This window comes from Magnolia sinica, chromosome 13, assembly GCF_029962835.1.
Source record: "Magnolia sinica isolate HGM2019 chromosome 13, MsV1, whole genome shotgun sequence".
NCBI classification, from domain to species: Eukaryota; Viridiplantae; Streptophyta; class Magnoliopsida; order Magnoliales; family Magnoliaceae; genus Magnolia; species Magnolia sinica.
Genome location: NC_080585.1, coordinates 35,582,317 through 35,601,979, shown reverse-complemented (window position 1 = coordinate 35,601,979; position 19,663 = coordinate 35,582,317). Strand labels below are relative to the sequence as shown.

General features: G+C 41.1%; 2 protein-coding genes across 3 annotated transcripts in view; one reads left to right on the top strand and one right to left on the bottom strand.

Moving 5' to 3' along the window:
* Positions 1 to 19,663, top strand: part of LOC131223569 (uncharacterized) — a 68,833-nt gene that overhangs the window by 35,310 nt on the left and 13,860 nt on the right. The window contains exons 3-5 of one of the 2 annotated variants that reach the window (XR_009160550.1): positions 1,125 to 1,272; positions 2,734 to 2,840; positions 3,350 to 3,491. Coding sequence is in view for 1 of the 2 variants with exons in the window: in XM_058219007.1 (XP_058074990.1) it covers positions 1,125 to 1,272; positions 2,734 to 2,840; positions 3,350 to 3,391 (297 nt within the window). In the remaining variant the exon portion in view is untranslated. Of the gene's footprint in view, positions 1 to 1,124; positions 1,273 to 2,733; positions 2,841 to 3,349; positions 4,042 to 19,663 lie in introns of those variants that run through there. The other variant, XM_058219007.1, reaches the window with a different exon arrangement.
* Positions 16,389 to 18,283, bottom strand: LOC131224227 (short-chain dehydrogenase reductase 3b-like). The gene is made up of 2 exons (XM_058219763.1): positions 18,119 to 18,283; positions 16,389 to 17,115 (listed from the first exon to the last, which is right to left on the bottom strand). Exons 1-2 carry the CDS (start codon positions 18,281 to 18,283, stop codon positions 16,462 to 16,464), a joined length of 819 nt encoding a protein of 272 aa, XP_058075746.1. The 3' UTR covers positions 16,389 to 16,461.

Here is a 19,663-nt window from a genome sequence, read left to right as displayed (position 1 = left end):
TTATGAATAATCACTTTTATCATGTTTTCCTAGCCATGCTATCGATGACTTGGAAAGCAAGTCACTGTAAAACGAAGTCCAACTTAGACTTAGATCGGACTGATGTGATTTTCACATAGTAACCCGTGAGAAATATGTGGTGGACCTAATGGACGATTTGAATCGACAGTCCAAGTTTCCAATGCAACCAGGAGCACTGTAACGTGTTGTTTTCTGAAAAAGAAGAAAGAAAAAGAAAAAGAAGAGGTGGTCTCTAGTCCAACTGATTGGACTATCAGTTATGGTACACCTAGATGATAACTACCAAATACCAGGTGCAAAATCAGCTACATCCACTCATTTAGTGGACCATGCTTATATTTTTCTATTTATCAAATGGCTAGAAATTATTTCTTATGGAGTGGTCCACCAGATGAGTGGACAGGGCTGATTTTTGACTAGGTGATATTTATATCGGGCCAACTTATTGGAAGGGTTGGATGTCGCAAGGATGAGTTTGGATCTACTACTTGCTACAATTAGAAAACTTGGGTCCATCCATTTGACCAGATTGTTTTGAGGGGACATGAGCCCAAAAATGAGGGAGATCCAAAGATCAAGTGGACCACACCACAAAGAGTTGTGAGGACATTAATGCCCACCGTTGAAACCTTCCTATACCCACTATGATGTTTATTTGCCATTCAAAATGTTCATAAGGTCTCACAGGGAAGGACACACAGGCCTAGATGAAGGTTTAAAACAAATATTAGCTTGATCCAAAATCTACATGCCCCCAAGAAGTTTTCAACGGTAGGTGTCCAATTCCCATTGCTTGACGTGGTGTGGTCCACTTCTGCCAAGAAGTTTTCAATGATAGGCATCCAATTCTCATTGCTTTCTGTGGTGTGGTCCACTTATGCTTTGTATCTACTTCAATTTTGTGATCATCCTCTAAAATGATCTTGATAAATGGATGGATGGTGTGGATATAACACATACCACCAAAATCGGTGGCGTGTGGCACACCACGTAATGTGCTTCCACCTTGTGGTGAAAGGAAAACATAGAAAAATACTTAATAGATGCAAATATCAGTTTGGTTGCAGTGCAGTGCATCTAATCTATGAACGGTGGTGATGCAGAAGTACAACATGTTTGTGGCACAGATTGGTTGTGCATTTATTGGGGTTCTGGCTTTCTTCATTTTCGGACCCGGCTGGCTCTCTCGTAGCACGGCTCTCGCAGCATCAATCGCATTCATGATCTACACGCGCTCCACTCATCCTCCAGGTAATTTTATACTCACTCTCTTGTACTCACTGCATGACACACGCGTGCGGATCTAGAGCACTCGTGGAATGAGCCACACTTTCGTACGTGTTGAACATAGACCATTGGTTGTCTTTCATCTAACCATCCATACAAGTGTGGCTCATCTAATGAGCAGACAACGCTGATTTCTACTCTACACATGTTCAAAGTGGGAGCCATATGTTGATGGCCCGTGTGCTTAGATGGCCTTTTTAATTTTTACTCGCATGAGCTGCATACCACTTCTCATGGGAACAGGATAAGGTTAGGTCCGGTCTCTGCCAGCCAGAGACAGTCCGTGATAATACGGAATTTAATTGGGCTGCAGATTGTTGTTGGAAATAATTTAGGGCCTGTTTGGCCGGGCGAATCCCGTCGGATTAGGAGGGATGGGATGGATTTTAAGGTAATGATGGTGGTGTCAGGGTATTGGTTTAAGATCCAGGGGATTGCTATATCCCGGGACAAGTTCACTGGATCTGTTTGGCACGCCGGGCATATCTCGGGATTTTACCTTCCAATCCGTCCAACTAAGGGATGGGATCAATTTTAAGGTAATGATGGTGATGTCAGTGGATTGTTTTAAGATCCGTGGGATTACTTATGTCCCACACAAATTCACTGGGTCTGTTTGGCTCGTCATGCATATCCTGGGATATTGTGATCCCATCCCTCCTAATACCATGGGATCGGTCCGGCCAAACAGGCCCTTAAGCACTCAGCGGAACAACTTTTAAATATATTTTATAGTATCATGTCTAACATGGCCTTTCGATCGACCAATTGGGAACATGGTAACAGCAATATATACCTGTTATAATATGGTACTTTCAGACTGCATTATAATGGCCACTGGAGGCCAATACACCACATTATAAGGGGATTTTTCGGGCACACGATGCCATTATTTGTAGATGGCTAAGATCTTTCAATCAGCATGATTTTCAGGCAATTCTCCATCCACAAAGATGCCTGTCATTTGGATGGTCATGCGTACACAGCATGTAAGGCATGTTTGGATGGTGGCAAAAGGATAGAAAGAGATTAAAAAGATAATAGATGACTTTTCCATGGTGGTGGGATGTTTCGTTATAGTAAAGAAATATTGAATTTTAAAAAGTCATCATTGGCCAAACACTTAAATTCATACCCACAGGATATGTTGATAACCAATAACTTTATTATATTTTCACTTCCCATCTAAACAAGCCCTTAAAATGAAATTAATGAATATTCAGTCTCATAGAAATTTAGATAATCAACGTTGGAAAATTGTTACAGCTTTGATTTATTTTCTTTTCCTACTATCAAAGCATGCGCTTAAGATAAATGAGCCACCGCCATGGTCAAAATGGAAGTGAAAACTATTTGTAAGTGCATCTAATCCGCCGTGGCAAAGGACACTGATTTTGTATCATTTGATGGCTTGATGAGATGCAGCTGCAAGCTTGCCATTACTGTTCATTGATGGAGCGAAGCTCCACCACTTGCATCTTTGGTACGCGTTGTTCCCAGGCGCCACTGGCTGCATTCTTCTCTGCTTAATTGTAAGTGTTCTAGTACCCAATAATGTTATTTAGATGACTGCAATGGGGATCTTGTGGTGGGCCACTACATGGATGGACAAGATGAAATGTGGTGGCCATGCGACCTGAAATTGGGATTGTTAGCCACGTTATCTATCCATGTAGTGGTCCATCATATCAATAACCCCAAGCGTCGCATATGATCCAGACCGTTGATCTGTTGGGTGTAGAAGTGGATGGAATTGAAAAATTACTAACCACCCATCTTTAGCCTTCTCAAGTTGAACGGTGGACCGTTGTCATGTTTCACTTCTGGACCGTCTATCCACAGACCACAAATAGAAGCTGTTGGAATGTTCTCTCTAGGAGATCTCTAGGGCAAGCAAGGTCCATGATCCTAGTCGACTAATCGTCTAGATCACTTTACCTTGGGACCCACATACAGATACTGAGAACCCAGATCTTCGGCTCCAGGATCATATGATTCCTGGTAAATGTGACTGATACATACATTCCTGTGATGCACTCAGCAAGAGATTGTGGCATACATGAAGGAGAACTACAAGTTTTGATGGGATGTGATGTGATGCACCGTACTTTCGTTTGTGTGGAGGGCGTTGTTGAATTTCCTACGTAAATGAAGGGCTATGGTTATCCATAGTGTCTCTGTAAGTGGGCCATTCCCAGGGTAATCGGTCGTTGTAAAATCTCTGCCGTTTCTGTCTTCTGCATGAAAATAGATGGGTGATTCAATGCTCTCAAACCATTAGAAATTATAATGCTTATTGGATTGTCCAATCATGGATCCGGACCGTCCAATAGGTCAAAGATGTATTTAATGGGCCACCAGGCAAAAATCACATGGATCAGATGATGGTTAAATATTTCCTGATAAAAATAATGCTTTAGAATCATAAGCAATCCGTGATGGGCCCTAACAAATAAGTGGGTCGAACTGTTGATTGGACGTTGTTTAAAAAAAAAAAAAAACAATCATAACGGTTCTTTCATATGTGATTGGTTGGACGGTTAGAAGTGTTCTGATTTTTGCATGGTAGCCGTTGAATAGTGTGCTGGAGCTAATGGACAGTCCTGATTTGTCACTTTAATTGTCCAAGTAGGGGAACTGTAACTCAAAATGCTCTGAAAGCCACCCAATAGATGATCTTGTATGTACGAAATCCATAGTATTTCTATATGTGTAGCGTACTTGATTTATGAACCGGCATCAATTTTTTGGCCCTATGATCTGGATTGTGGGTCCCACTTGATATGCGACTAGGATTTGTCCTGCACAAATTTGTTTCCTTTTCTAGAAATGTTTGAATGGCAATACTTATAGAAGTTGAGTTCTTCCCTATTTGGTACTTAATCCGCTCTTTGTTTATCAATCCATATCAATGGTGGATTAACCATGCCCTATAAATCCCTTACATAAATAATTTCATTTGGTACCCAAAAATGCCAATCTACCAAGGATGGTGGTTTCAGGCTGTTTTTTAAACCACGTTCCTTTTAGAGTTTTTTGAAAACAAAGTTTCTAGGCTGCCTATGTGGCGGCCCTCTCCATACCTTAATCTAATTGGGCACTGATACATGAAAGCTAAAGGGAGACATCAGATGGGCAAGCTATGATGTGATCGTTATTTAATGTGTTTGAAATTTTCATGGGCTTGTGAAAGTAGAATTCATAATTAGCAAGTGTACCTGAAGATGCTTTGAAGGCATCACCTTGGTTTTCAATACAAACTAAGAGAAATTTAATATCATGGTTTTCGATATTGTGGGACAAAATCACTTCACAAGAAAACAAAACAAAAACATGGTCTTTTCTTTTTTCCTTTTTAAACTTGAATTTGTAAACAATTCCCAACAATTTAAAAATAAATAAAAATAAAGAAAATAGGTTGGCAAATAAGTGAAACGAAGTGCATACATAACAGTATTTAAAGACTCGAACATTACTCGGTTTGTGACTGAGAGTCTTGAACTAATCCCCTTTAAAAAAACAACCTTGATATTTCACATATAAAACAATTTCAAATAACTCAAAATTCTCAAAAACCTAGCAAATTATGGTCATATGCTATATACCAATTTCGTGAATGTTTTAAAGAATGTTTCAATTTTTATAAGAAGCAGTCTCACTTGCCTTGCACAAAACCTTACGATCTAGCCTCCCAAAATAAATTAGAATTATGGAATAATAATGCAATGAACTAAATCAAAACATAAACCACACCACACAAGGGATTTTTACATGAAAAACCCTCAAAGAGGTAAAAACCACGGGACCTCGTCGAGATCAATAATCTACTATAAAGCAGAACGTTACAACCAATCACAAGCACACACCGTTTGGATCAAACCTTCTTCACTCACGTAGGAGTTGATAAACAATAAGAGAAACAAAGAAAACAGAGAGATCTCACCGATAACGAGGACGTAGAAGTGCTAAGATATGGTAAATCACCTCTATGAGCATAGCTTCCCTTCCAGAAACTTCCTCTCTCTCTCTCTCTCTCTCTCTCTCTCTCTCACACACACACACACACACACACACCTTTGATAACCCTAAGCCCTTTAACAAAACCTTGCAAAGCTTTAGGAAACCCTAGAATACCTTGGAATCCACCCCAATCCCGCATACACCCCTTTATATAAGAATAGAAAGAAGTAGAATCCAAATAGGAAACAAAATCCGTAGAATCTGTGTTTCCGCAATCGCATCTGCGTAACTCTTCGATGATATCAAAGGTCTCTCGATGACAGACTTCGATATCATCGATGGTCCTTCGATGATATCGAAACAGGACCAAAAGTGCATACATAACAGTATTTAAAGACTCGAACATTACTCGGTTTGTGACTGAGAGTCTTGAACTAATCCCCTTTAAAAAAACAACCTTGATATTTCACATATAAAACAATTTCAAATAACTCAAAATTCTCAAAAACCTAGCAAATTATGGTCATATGCTATATACCAATTTCGTGAATGTTTTAAAGAATGTTTCAATTTTTATAAGAAGCAGTCTCACTTCTATACTCATATAAGTGAATCTATCAATAATGTATTTGTAACTATATATTCCACTATATCACAATTATTTGTTAAGGACATTGTTCAACCTTTCCTCACTACAGGTCATAACAATGTTACACTGTAGGAATGGAGTACTAAATTATAAGTTTGTAGTGCTTGTTTACATCCATTTTTGGCATCCTAACGTGGACCAATGAAGGGCCACCAGGTGTCAATACTAAGGGGTTAGTACTGGAAAAAATTGTACTCAAACCCAAGATTATTTTTAGTTGATTTTCCTTTGAAATTACACATTCCTTTATTAATGCAGAGACATAAACCCATATGCATGCCTGTAGGAGAACAAATTAACAGATGCCACATGACCACAATTAAATGTGCCAATTAATGAGAGTGTACTTAACACATCTATAAAAGACCTGCTAAGAGAATGTATCTGATGTAGAGCAGGTCGCGGATAGTTTCATGGGCAAGATGGATCGGAAAAGGCCCAGTCAACCACAGAAGTAATCTGGATTGTCAGACCTTAAATTGGGCGTATCTTGCAATCTAGAATGAATTATTAGGCATAAAATATATGATCTTGGGGTAGAACGAGCTACTTTAGCCACCTAACCCCGTTACACCAGGTTATGCTAGCCAGATTTGCGAAATACCATTAGATCGACAGTCATTTCCCTATTTTAATTCTGTTTTTAATATAAATAGTAAGTTTTAGTTTAATTATAACTCTTCATCCGTTGGGCTTTAGGAGTTGAACCCAATGCAAGAAGTGCTTAGGACACTTACTATTGTTGGCTGAAAACCTTGCACACTAGTAGACATCTTATATAAAATTCAAAATTGATTAATGAATGAAATAAACGAGTTCACAACCCTTTAAATAGGGATATTAAGCAATGGGAGAAACCACAATCAAACTACAACTAAAATTCCTAGAATTCGCAACTTACTATAAATAGTAAACTTACTATTCATAGACAATCGTGATGTCTACTAGTGCGCAAGGTTTTCGGCTAAAAATAGTATCTTATTTGGCTTCACCAAGCTATTCTCTTAATTATTCTAAGCACTTCTCACGTTGGGCGCAACCCCTAAAGCCCAACGGATGAAGAGTTATAATGAAACTAAAACATACTATTTATAGTAAAAACAGAATTAAAATAGGGAAACGATCACCGACTTAGTGGTATTTCACAAATTCGGCTTGCGTAACCTGACAGAGCGGGGTTGGGTGGCTAAAGTAGCTCGTACTACCCTAAAATCATATATTTTACGCTCGATAACTCATTCTCGGTCGGTCATATTTGTGCCTAAAAATATTTTCTCCTAATTTTCTTTATGTATTATGAATTCCATTACCATCATATGTATAAAAGATCCACTGAGAGAACAAATCCTACCACGGATATGGCTATGATAAACTCAATGAGACCATCTCTTGCAATCCTTCTAAAATGGGAGACTTTTTCAGAGACATCTGGAAGGTTTGCGATGATCACGAAGATTCTAAATATCTAAATATTAGACTGATATCCAAGCAGATTGGTCGCAACACAGACCCAAATTATGAGAGGGTAGACACCAACACATCGGGTCACTGGCCGTACATCAATTGGAATTAAAAGAATGGAAGCGCTTGATCTAGTGGGTTAGGTCTCACCAATTCTACGATAAGAAGGGATTGAGATCGCGGAAAAGAAGACAACACTAGTTAAGTCATTCAAATGCAACGAGGACCTGATTGATTTGAGGTTAGAGATGAATGATAGAGATGGATCAAATCGATCCCAAATTTAGATGTTGTAGGGTTTGGAAGGTCTCTAATATATGAGTATCTATGATCAGTTTGAGGTTAGGGATCAACAATCTCCTAATCAATTTGATTAGTGCGCCAAACGTCTTGTATTGAAGGGATCGACTATGAGAAGAAGATCTGAGAAGCCAACAATTTCAAATCTATTAAAAAAGTTTTTATATTTAGAAAGCATCTCGAATACGCAAAGGATAAAAGATCAACAAGAAAACCCAACTAGGGTTTTACGGCCTCTACAAGCTATAAAACGAGTAATTGAAGAAGAGCACAAGGCCTTATGCCAAACATATCTAGCTACTTTTTTAATTGATTTTTCATAGCCTAGCTTAGTTCTAACATAGTTTATTGTTGCATAACAGCATCCACTACGATATCATAGGAGTAGATTAAATATCTACAACCTTAAATTGTTAGATTGTGATTAATTGAGTTCTGATTTAGCTGATTATTGGTCTATCCGGACCGATCCGATCCGAAAACCCGATCCGAAAGGATTCGGACTGATTCGACCTGACCCGATCCGGAGCTGGGCTATACAGAGAAATCCATCATATATTCATATGCCTCGTCGCTTCAATCCAGAGTTGCCGATAATCCTCTCCTTCGATCTTTTGGGACTCCAGATTTTGGCAATGGCTGTTGGGAAGAGAAGAAAAGAAATGGAGGGAGAACGACTTTGGCCGATCTTTTCTCGGCAGATGCAGCTGATTTTGCTGAATCTGGTAAGTGTAGTTCCGGCGTTGTTCTGACGGATTCCATGGAGAAAACGGCGTGCCGTACGAAGCACGTGCGCACGTGCGCTCATTCGAAGGGGGAGGATTCTCGTCCAGCAAGAAAACTACATCGAGTACGGCTCTCTCTCCCCTCCCTCTCTCTCTCTCTCTCTCTCTCTCTCTCTCTCTCTCTATTTAGCCTGATGAACGGCCTTGATCTTGCACACGGGTGGCACACCGAGTCAAGTGCATGGATTAAAAAGTAAAAACTTTTCGTGCGAGTAGCCTTATGAGTGCACCCACTTACATGAGCAGGATAACAGTCATGCAGTCTACACACGAGGCCCCGTGGCAAATTTTTTCAAGATCTGGTCCATTCATTAGGACGGCTAAAACTTTTACGTTCCCTTGCCAAAAAAAGGCCAATCCTCTCATCACGTTGATTACACTGGAGAACAGATATCCATATTCAACAATGAAGTGTAGTCAACCTGATGAACAAACCAGCTTGATTTCTGGATTGTGAAATACTCATGGCGTTAAACGACTGCTGAACGGACGGGATCTCTTTGAAATATGAAACATGCTCGCTTGTCTTACCGCGAGTACGATTATGTTTATCCTACTCGCACGAGTACCACTAATAGCGTACGCTACCAGCAACTCTTTTTCTTTAAAGTTATTTGTAGTGTTAGGCATGCAGTTCTTTTGGAAATGGTGGTGACCCTTATACATTACACGTGGTGGTACTTTACGTCAATCTGGACCATCCAAATTGTGGTCCCTATCGTGTTTACTCCTTCATCCATATAGTTACACCCATCGAACAATCCTAACCATTTGATTTTGGGCTTGAAATTGTATGGATGGAGAGACTTTAGGTTTTATAACTAGTATTAAACTTACACAATAAGAAAAAGTTTATAACTTAAAACATATTTCGAAAAGGGTCTGAAGTCCCTACTCGACTCCAGCGATGTAGCTTCCAACCCCAAAAGGGGGATTTTCAATTCTCTCAATCTAGACATCTGTTTGAAACAAGATTTTAGGAGTTTGATTGGCCATGTTAGAGGATCCTATGGGTGGTGTTTCAGAGGCATTGGATCAATAACAAAGGAAAACTAAGTATTTCCTCAATCTAATGTCCATGCGGCTGTAGGCCTTCTAATTTGCGACTTTTGCTTGATTTGGAAGAGATTAAAGGTATGTTTATTATTATTAATGTCATTTAGTTATATTTATTTTAATTTTATTGATAAAATGATTGATATATGTTACGGTTTTTTTTTTTTTTCCCCATTTGGTTGCCATTTTTATTTATTTTTTTTCATTTTCTTCCTTATTTGGTTGCTTTTTTTTTTTTTCCTTCATATTTCTCCCTCTGGGGGATGCCGATTTTGTAGAATAAGCTTGTTTGACAAGCATCGGTTGTTTACGGCCACTGTTTTAGTGTTTTACATGGAAATGGCCCACCTGTAGACCTATTTTGTATGAAAATGGCCCCTGATTATAGTCATGTTTTTCTTTTATTCCTTTTTTATATTATTTTAATTAAAAAAATAAAAGTATCATGTAGCTTACACTACACACTATAGAGGGCCGAACGCTACACTATACGCTACACGCTATTTAAAACATTGATAAGATCTTAGTTGTACATCTGGTTGGTAATAAAACGAGTAATTGAAGAAGAGCACAAGGCCTTATGCCAAACATATCTAGCTACTTTTTTAATTGATTTTTCATAGCCTAGCTTAGTTCTAACATAGTTTATTGTTGCATAACAGCATCCACTACGATATCATAGGAGTAGATTAAATATCTACAACCTTAAATTGTTAGATTGTGATTAATTGAGTTCTGATTTAGCTGATTATACCAATCTGGTCACATCCTGCCGACCAATCGCTTCGATCATCTGTTTTGATAGACGAATCATTTATCTATCTCTCGTTTATTTTATTTTCTTGGTTATTTGATATTTTGTCAATTTTAATGGGCCATATATGTAAATATTAATAAAATTGGTATTATTTAGCCTTTTTTATTTATACGTTCATCTTTGTTCATTTGAGAAATATTAAGTTAAAATAGTAATGAAAGAATAAGTCCTTAAGTTTATTGACACAAGGCAAAAAGAATCCATTCGAAAAGGCTAACCCCTACCGTTTCACAAATCACCAAATCATTAATCACAACTGATAGTTGAGATGATAGCTGGATCATTGCATCTGGTATCTAATCAGTCTGACTTAATGTGTGGTATACCAACAGTTCAATCAAACATTGATTTAAGTAGACTTTAGCACACTTGTGCATCATACCCACACATGAAATCCTAATATAGGGCCTTAATCACATGTGTGGCCTCGTGTTTAATTGAATTGACACAATAGTGTTGATATTAAATCACTTAAAACCAACTTGTTGTCATCCATTGAATTTAATTCTTGGGTCTCTAGTCATATAGGTTAAATTTCTATTGCTAGTGATTTAATTTATGTGGGACTTAGCCCTATTTCCTTCAATGCAATAATCACTAACTCTTTGGATAAATCTATGGTAGTGGATCAACTAAATTATCATTGGATCTTACTAAATCATTAATTACAATTACTCTATTTTTGAGTTTGTAGACACCTCACCTAAGTTCCGATGCCACGACTCGCGCGCCGAGGCGATACCCTGGTCGGGAGATGTGGGCCAGCGTTTGGTGCGAGGAAAAAGCCGCGCATTGCAAAACCTGAGAGAATCTCTACGAGATGTCACCTCAATCAATTAATCAATCCATCCCATCATGTCAAGTACACATCACCTTTCACCCTTTCCCAAGTAAGCCCCAAAGTCAAAAAGTTCTTACATAAGCCATACTTCTCTTACACCATTAGCCACAAAAGTCAAAAAGCCTCTTACACCCATCACCACCACATCCATCACTCCATCACCCATCACTCCCTCTCTCTCTCTCTCCCTTTACAAGTCTCTCTCTCATTTTCAAATTCTCCCAAAGCAAGAAAAAAAATTCATACGTATGAGCCTCTCCAACTCTTCCAAGCTACAAGTGTGGCCCACCTTTCCATCCCTAGATCTCCCATCCTAGCCATCTATTTCTCATCTTCCTCTATCAAAGAGAAGCACAAGGAGCTAAGGAAATCAAGGGAGCAAGAAGATCAAGCAGTGGGTGCTTTGATAAGGTAGTTTTAATGTTTTTAAAATGGGTCAAGTGAGGCCAACTGATCAATGGTTGGGATCTCACTTTGAACCTTAAGATATGGCCGATGGCCCACTTGGATCATCATGATCATTCCATGATGGGGCCATTCTCCATGGACCCCATCATGATGTTTATTTTCCTTGCATACTTAGGGTCATCTAGACCGTCTATTTTAGTGGAGAAGGGATCTCCACCGTTGGATTTTGATTTAATGGGCCTATGTGTAATGGGACCCACTTGATGTATGATTTAGTGCAAGGGAGGGCCCATAGTGCCGGGGTCCCTCCATCACGCGGGTCCCACTCTCTATCCCTCTCTCTCCCTCTCTATTTTTTTATGTGTGATGATAATGAGGTTGTGTGGCCCACTTGAATGGACCCCACCACGAGGTATGTATTCTATCCAAACCATCTACAAGTGGGGCCCACTTTGTGTGTATTGTACCCACACCATACCCCATTTGGTGGCCCACCTAAGCAGGGCCCACCTCAATGCTTGTGCCAGACCAAACCGTCCAGCGTCTCTGGACGCTGGACAAAAAGGAAAAATGCAAATATCAGCTTGTTCCCAAGCTTTGGGGTGGCCCACTCATGTAGGCCCCACCTTGATGTATGTCTTCAATCCACGCCGTCCATTCCGTTTCCAACCTCATGTTAGGCATTGAACCGAAAAATGGTGTCAACCCGAGGTCCTGGCGGGCCATACCGCAGCAAATGGTGGTTTTCACCATTGAAACCTTCCCTAATACTTTTATACGACGAAATATGCCCAATATTGGGCTTGTTTTGCTTGTCTGGAGTCATGGAGGGCCATTGGATGGAGTGGATTGCCTAGATGTGGACCCCACCTGTGAAAACCAAGAATAAGCTGAAAAAAAAATAAAAAATAAAATTCATAACACAGCAGCGCTGCTGCTGCTGCCTGCTTGCACACCAGCGCCCGGGCGGACGGGCGGGCGGACAGCACCCACGGCTCTAGTTGTGGGCCCCACCTTGATGTTTATTTATCATCCAATCCGTTCACGAGGTGGGCCACTTCCTTAAGTGGGCCCCCTCCAAATTTCATCCACGTCCAGCGCTCAGGTGGCCCACACCGTAGGAAACAGTGGGATTGAACCTCTACCTTTGAAACCCTTTTTGGGTCCACAGAAGTTTTGGATCAGGGTGAAATTTGTTTTCACCCTTCATCTAGGTCTACTTGACCTTATCAACGGGTTGGATGGAGTATAAACATTATGGTGGGCCCCACATGGAGCCCACAGTGATATATGTGTTTTATTGCCACCGTCCAGGCTCACTGTGATGTTTGCGTTGAGCCCACAGTGGGTGTGTTCATGTGCGTGCGTGTGTGGGTGTGTACGGGTGTGTATATATATTTATATATATAATATTATATTATATATAATATTGTATGTACTATATATATTATATATTATATTATATATAATATACTGGTGGTGGGAGGCCCATCTCAGTTTACTTGTGGCCCATGGTTGAGGCCCACTTTGATTTATATGTAAGGCCCATGGGTCGAGGCCCATTTGATGTATTAGGGGCCCATGGGTTAAGGCCCATTAAGATGTATTGGGACCTATGGGTTGAGGCCCATTTGATGTACATATGGGGCCCATTTGATACACATAAGGCCCATAAGATTAGGCCCATTTGATGCATTCTAAGGCCCACGGGTTATGGCCCATTGCAATGCACATAAGGCCCATTGGTGCGGCCCATTGATGTGGCTCACTTGATGAATATGAGGCCCATATGATACGGCCCATTTGATGTATTGAAGGCCCAATGGGATATACCTAAGGTCCATTGCAATGTGCAATCCCAACATGATTTATGTAATGATGTTTACGACGGGCTATACCTTGGGAGCAATGGCGGTTTGACGTCCCCATTGCAAGTATAGTGTTGGTTAAATGTCCGCATTATGACTTCCCCTAGGGCCCATACGTGTAATGTGTAGGCCGTCTAGGCCCATCTTCGTTATGAACATCATCCATCCCATATAACATGTTTAGTTTCATGATTCATGATCATATGCATCATACGTATGCTTGATATGAGAAATGACTGATCATAGCATATGCCTTGGCGGATTATTTAGGGAGCTCTGTACAGGAGTGTTGCCGACATGAGCGTACGATACGCGCAGGATTTCTGCATGATGGATAGTGTGATTCATGCATTCGCATTGTGTGATATGGTTCTTGTACGCCCTAGCGACATCGTGGCCGTAGCCTCCACGGATGTATCGTGGTTGGCGGGATTGGATACGAAAATCTTTCTACATGGGGTGCTATATATATCTTTGGATGAAAGTCCCTAAACCCTTATGGTACCAAGAGGTTGCTCCAACGTCTAGGCCGAGTGGGTGCTGAGCGCCGAGTGCCGATTACCAAACGGTTGCGTCTCTCAGTGTCGTGGTCGGTTGGAAGGGGGTGCGGCCTTACCCGCCCAAGAGTAAGGGACAATGCTAGGCTGAGTCTGACTAGCTCGAGGAATGAGTCCACTATTGACGAGCCGAGCCCGATATTGGCGGTGGATAGTGAGGTCTTTTCCACTCACCTTATTGCGTGATGGGGCGACACCGGCTTGGAGTGTACTAGACCCGGTGATATTCCAGATTTTGAGATGTATTGATATGTGGACTTAGATGAGGATTTGCATGCTTGAGTTGCATTTCGCATTGCATGGCCTTGGTATGGCCGACATCATTCTTTGCACCGCATGGCCTTGGTACGGCTAATGGTATTTTTGGCATTCATCAGCATGTACCGCATTACTCTGATACTGCATAACCGCATTACCACCTTGAGCATACACTTTCACCACCCTCTAAGCTTTCTATAACATGCACGCCGTTGCGTGCGGTGACGTTGGATCGCGGCAACGCGAGGCTTGAGCATGTAGCATTATTTTGGAGCTTTTGGTCTATCATCATTGTTGTGCATCATACCCACACATGAAATCCTAATATAGGGCCTTAATCACATGTGTGGCCTCGTGTTTAATTGAATTGACACAATAGTGTTGATATTAAATCACTTAAAACCAACTTGTTGTCATCCATTGAATTTAATTCTTGGGTCTCTAGTCATATAGGTTAAATTTCTATTGCTAGTGATTTAATTTATGTGGGACTTAGCCCTATTTCCTTCAATGCAATAATCACTAACTCTTTGGATAAATCTATGGTAGTGGATCAACTAAATTATCATTGGATCTTACTAAATCATTAATTACAATTACTCTATTTTTGAGTTTGTAGACACCTCACCTAAGTCCAAGAAAGACCACTGAAAGAATTAACAGAACTTTGATAAAAGCACTCTTAGGCCACTTGATAACTGTTGAACGTCTAACCAAGCCAAGGGAAAGAATCATCATCTCGTCATGAACCTGGTTACCATATCTGATTACGAGATTCTTGACCCTAAAAACCCGAAGCAAAACCGATAATCTACACCTACTGGGAACCATGTCCACACATTGCTATGATAAAATCGTAACATACACACTCAAAGAGGCAGTAGAAACTGACCAAAAGGTGAAAAGTAGGACTTGAGCACCACTTGGAGCCAGTGTGGGGCTCCGATCAAGTAGTCATAGGCCCCGTAAAGTTGGATTTAACCTAGAAACAAACCATAAAGAAAAAAAAAATCTTCTAAACTCAATAGGGCACGGGGGAACAAAGGTAGTGGATCGTCGGTCTGCAGCATGTTGAACCCCAGAAAGGTTTCAATGGTAGGAATTTCCCTAACCACATTTTCCTTTAGTACGGCTCACCCGAGCTTTGGATATGGTTCGTTCTGGACAAAAAGTCCTAAAATGAACTCACAAAACTGATGGACGGGGAGGATTTCTCACAAACATGACAGTGGGCCCCACATGGGTTCCCAGCACAGGAACTTCCTGCCGAAGGCTTTCGCAGGAAATCCCCGTCCTTTTCTTTCCTACCATTGTTTTGTATCGATGCAAAAGGTGGGGCACACCATGAAAATCATGTAGAATGAAAATTAGGCCGATCCACTCATCATATGGGCCACAGAGTCAAAATCTATTGACAGTTGATGGAATCACTCAGTGTATTGGTGTGGCCCACTCAACGAGTGGATCATGCTAATTTTTATACCAGATGATCAACATAACGTGACTCACCTTTTGCAAGGATCGGATATTTCACAAATGATTGCACCAATACAACCCCTGTGTCTGATCATTTCTCACATACAGTGGATCTGCCCAATGCGAGAGCCACACTGTTAGAGTCTTAAGGTGCCTTGATATACATTGGTCAGCCATCATCTAAAAGCTAAACCTTTAAGACAGGGTTGTTTCATAGCTCCTTATCATTGATTCATATGCTACCTATACAAATTGAAAACCGTTAATTACCTGTACAAACACTTGCCCAGAGCACCGTGCAATTTCTCTTCCTAGAAACAGACTGATGTCCCCACCAAAAATGGCACTATACAATGCTCGGGCCATAGGTCCATGCATCCAAACCGTTGATATGATAGATGTCACCGCCGATGGTCCATGCACAAAAATCCCCAAGATTGGAGAATCTTAACCCTTCATCAAAGACATCAACGGTTCAAACTCAATCAATAAAAGGCTAAACATCACTTGGCTAGGATTTTTCAATCTGGGGTATTTTCAGTACAACAATTATCCAAAAACAACGGCTTAGATCACTGAATCATGAGGTGCGCCTTCACGAACTAAAAACGTGTCTATCTTCAACGTAAGGCAGAGCAACTAAAGACAAAGAAAGCATAACGCACACCATCATCATCCATTCAAACAAATTTCAACGGTGGTGATCAATCAAATCAATCAACGAGCAAGGAAAGCACCATCAACCACCAGGTTGTGTCCACTCACAAATGCAGACTCACCAGTAGCCAAGAACAACACAGCATCAGCAATATGCTCGACTTTCAGTACAACCCCTTGCAATTTTGGTATAGATGAAAACTTCTTCTCCACAGCCTCTGCATCCATTCCAAGCATCCCACACAGTAGTGGCGTGGCCACTGCATACGGCGACACGCAATTCACCCTTATTCCATGTTTGCCGAGCTGGATACTAGCCGATCGAACCAGCCCCAGCACCGCATGCTTCGAGATGGTGTAGTCCGTCCGAACCTCAGTGCCGACCGTGGCCGCTACACTAGCGGTGCAGATTATATTCCCTTTGATCTGCCCTTGGACCATGGCCTGCCCTGCGTACTTGACGCAGGCAACCATCCCCCTTACGTTGACAGCGAATAGACGGTCCATGGCTTCCAAGTCTATATCCAAGATGGTCTGGGTCAGGTTAATCATGCCAGCGTTGCTGAACATGATGTCGAGGCGACCGTAGGTTTGGACTGTGTGTTCCACCATTGATCTGCCCTGGCCTTCATCTGCCACGTCACAGTGCAAGTATATGCACTGATCGGTGCCGATGGATGCAGCCACACGTTTGCGTCGCTCAACGTGAATAGTCTCTCAATTTCCTCATTGGCACATTAATGACGATAGACTGTAAATCCCAACTGTTGATTGAATTAGTCCATGACGTATACGTGGTTTCTAAAAATTCTCCAGAGAAAGTGACCACTGTAGACAAAACTTTTTATCCAGCGGTTTTTACGAAGGAATACAAACTTAAGTTACCAACTTAGACTAGCACGTGCGGACAGCGACTTTTAGGACGAAACTACCCCTTCTTTTCACGGCCAAGACGAGTGCGGACGCTCCCCCAACTGAGAGTTGTACGAACGGCTTAAAAGAGATCAAAGTTACATGGCCCCACAGCTATGTATTTATTATATTCACAACGTTCATCCATATTTCGAGATCATTCCGGAGCATTATCCCAAAAAAAATAAAAAATAAAATCATATCCAAAGATCAACTGGACCACACTACAAAGAGCAGCGGGGAAATTGATTTTCAATGTTAAAAATTTTGTAGGGCCCACCATAACATTTATTTTCCATCCAATCTATTCATAAGGTCACAAAGACCTGGATGAAGAGGAAAAACAAATTTCACAATGATCCAAAACTTCTGTAACCCTAAAAGGGTTTCAATGGTAGACGTTCAATTCCCCACTGCCTTTTACAGTGTAGTCCACTTGATAGTTACTTCTATCTTATTTTTCGTCTCAATCCTTAATATAAGCTCGCCAAATAGATGGACGGTTTGGATATAACACAAACCTCATGATGGGATCCATCATATAAATGGTAGTAATCATGTAGGCCACTTGTACAAAGTGGACGAATCAGGACCTTGTAATTTGTTTGAAAGGGACAAGAGCCTGCATTGGACGTGGATTGGGACCTGAACCGGTTCGACACTTACTCGGCCGAGTGGGACCAACTAAATCTCGAGTCTTTCACTCAACGAGCCCAACCGAGCCACTCGAGTGTTTTAACCATGTTAGTGAGCTGAAGGAACGGATGTGATCTGATCTGACCCCACCATCCAAAATTCAACTCACATGTGAAGGTGCTGGTGCAGGGGCATCCGCAGCGATGGCTATAATAGGAAGGGTGGACCAGATGCTAGCTCCAAAAGGTCTGTCCATGACAATAGCTCCCTTTGGCGCCGTATCCGCCGTACTATTTGCTGCACCTACCTCCCCCGGTGCTCGGGTATGTACCATACTTCCTACTTGAGTTGGTTTTGCTTATGCATGTGTATGGTCCGATGATCTGAACCGTCCATGATCTGGGTGCTAGTTTGAATTGCCAATGGTCTAATAACCGCTCTGGATAGATGATCCTGACCATTGATTGTGGAGTTGAATACGAACCATTGAAATGTATCATTTAATGGTCCACATTCAGCTACCCGATATCATGGTGGTAGTTTCTTACTGTGGGCCGTCTACGTAATCGATCAGATACTGGGATCATCTTTGCATGTGGGCCCTAGTGGGGCTTTGCTAGGCGCACACGCGTGTGCAATAAAGCTCATGTACACTCTACACACATGCCAGCACGACACACATGTGCCATATCCAATCCATGCATCCATCGAGTTGGTCCCACCTTGTACATCTTTTCCCTAAAAAAAAATCTAGCCCACATGACAAGTGGATGGTTAGAAAAAAAATCAGCCAAGTCTTTCAGAGTCGTGCATTTATTATACTAACTGTGGGCCACTTGACAAGTTGATCAACCTGATTCTTGGATAGAGCATCAATATAATGGTGCCATTCTGATGGATGGATTCAGAACGGATTTGATATCGGACCTATCATGACATGCTGGTGGTGGGGCCACTGCTACAATTTTAAGTGGTCAACAGGCCACTAAAACTCTCCTCTTTTTACAGGATAAGTCTACAATATATAAATTCACTTCTAGTAAGTTTCAGTGTCTCATCCATGCAGGGCTGTCAATGGGTACCTGATGCATGGATGTCAGATGGACCCAACTCTTTTTTAACGGGTATAGGCCCAATTTTTTGGACTCGTTAAGTAGGGCTGAATAGGGCTGAAAGTCGGGCGGATTGGGTTGGGTTGGGTCGGGTTGACCCAACCTAAGGTTCCTATACCTCAACTCTAACCCAACCTAACCTAATCTCAGGTTGGGAATTCTCAACCCAAGCCCAACCCAAGCGGGCACGGTTGGGTGTATACGTGTTAATATTTTCGTTATTACATTAGTTTATTATATTTGAATATATGACTTATTTTTTATATTTATGATTTTATTAATTATATATGTGATTATTCATTATAAAGAATTTCATTTTTTTCCTTAAAAAAAAGCTAAAATATAAGACAACTACTCGTTTAAAAGTCATGTAGCATAGCACGCAATGTATTTGGGAGAGAAAAATTCGGCATATCTTGTTAGCTTGAGTCCATGGAAATGACGTGGACAAATGAGACCCGACATCACTAGTGTGCCTTTGACACAAACGATCCACGCTCAATTATAATTTATAAGTAACTAATATATTGATCGGTTCGGGTTGGGTCGAGCAACCCGAGACCTCAACCCAAGCCTAACTCAAGTTTTATCAGATTAGTGTT

Coding starts and splice junctions, on each gene's coding strand:
- LOC131224227 (XM_058219763.1), bottom strand. CDS start 18,283: ATGGTACATACCCGAGCACCGGGGGAGGTAGGTGCAGCAAATAGTACG. Junction 17,116..18,118: donor CTGCACCAGCACCTTCACAT/GTGAGTTGAATT, acceptor GGAAATTGAGAG/ACTATTCACGTTGAGCGACG.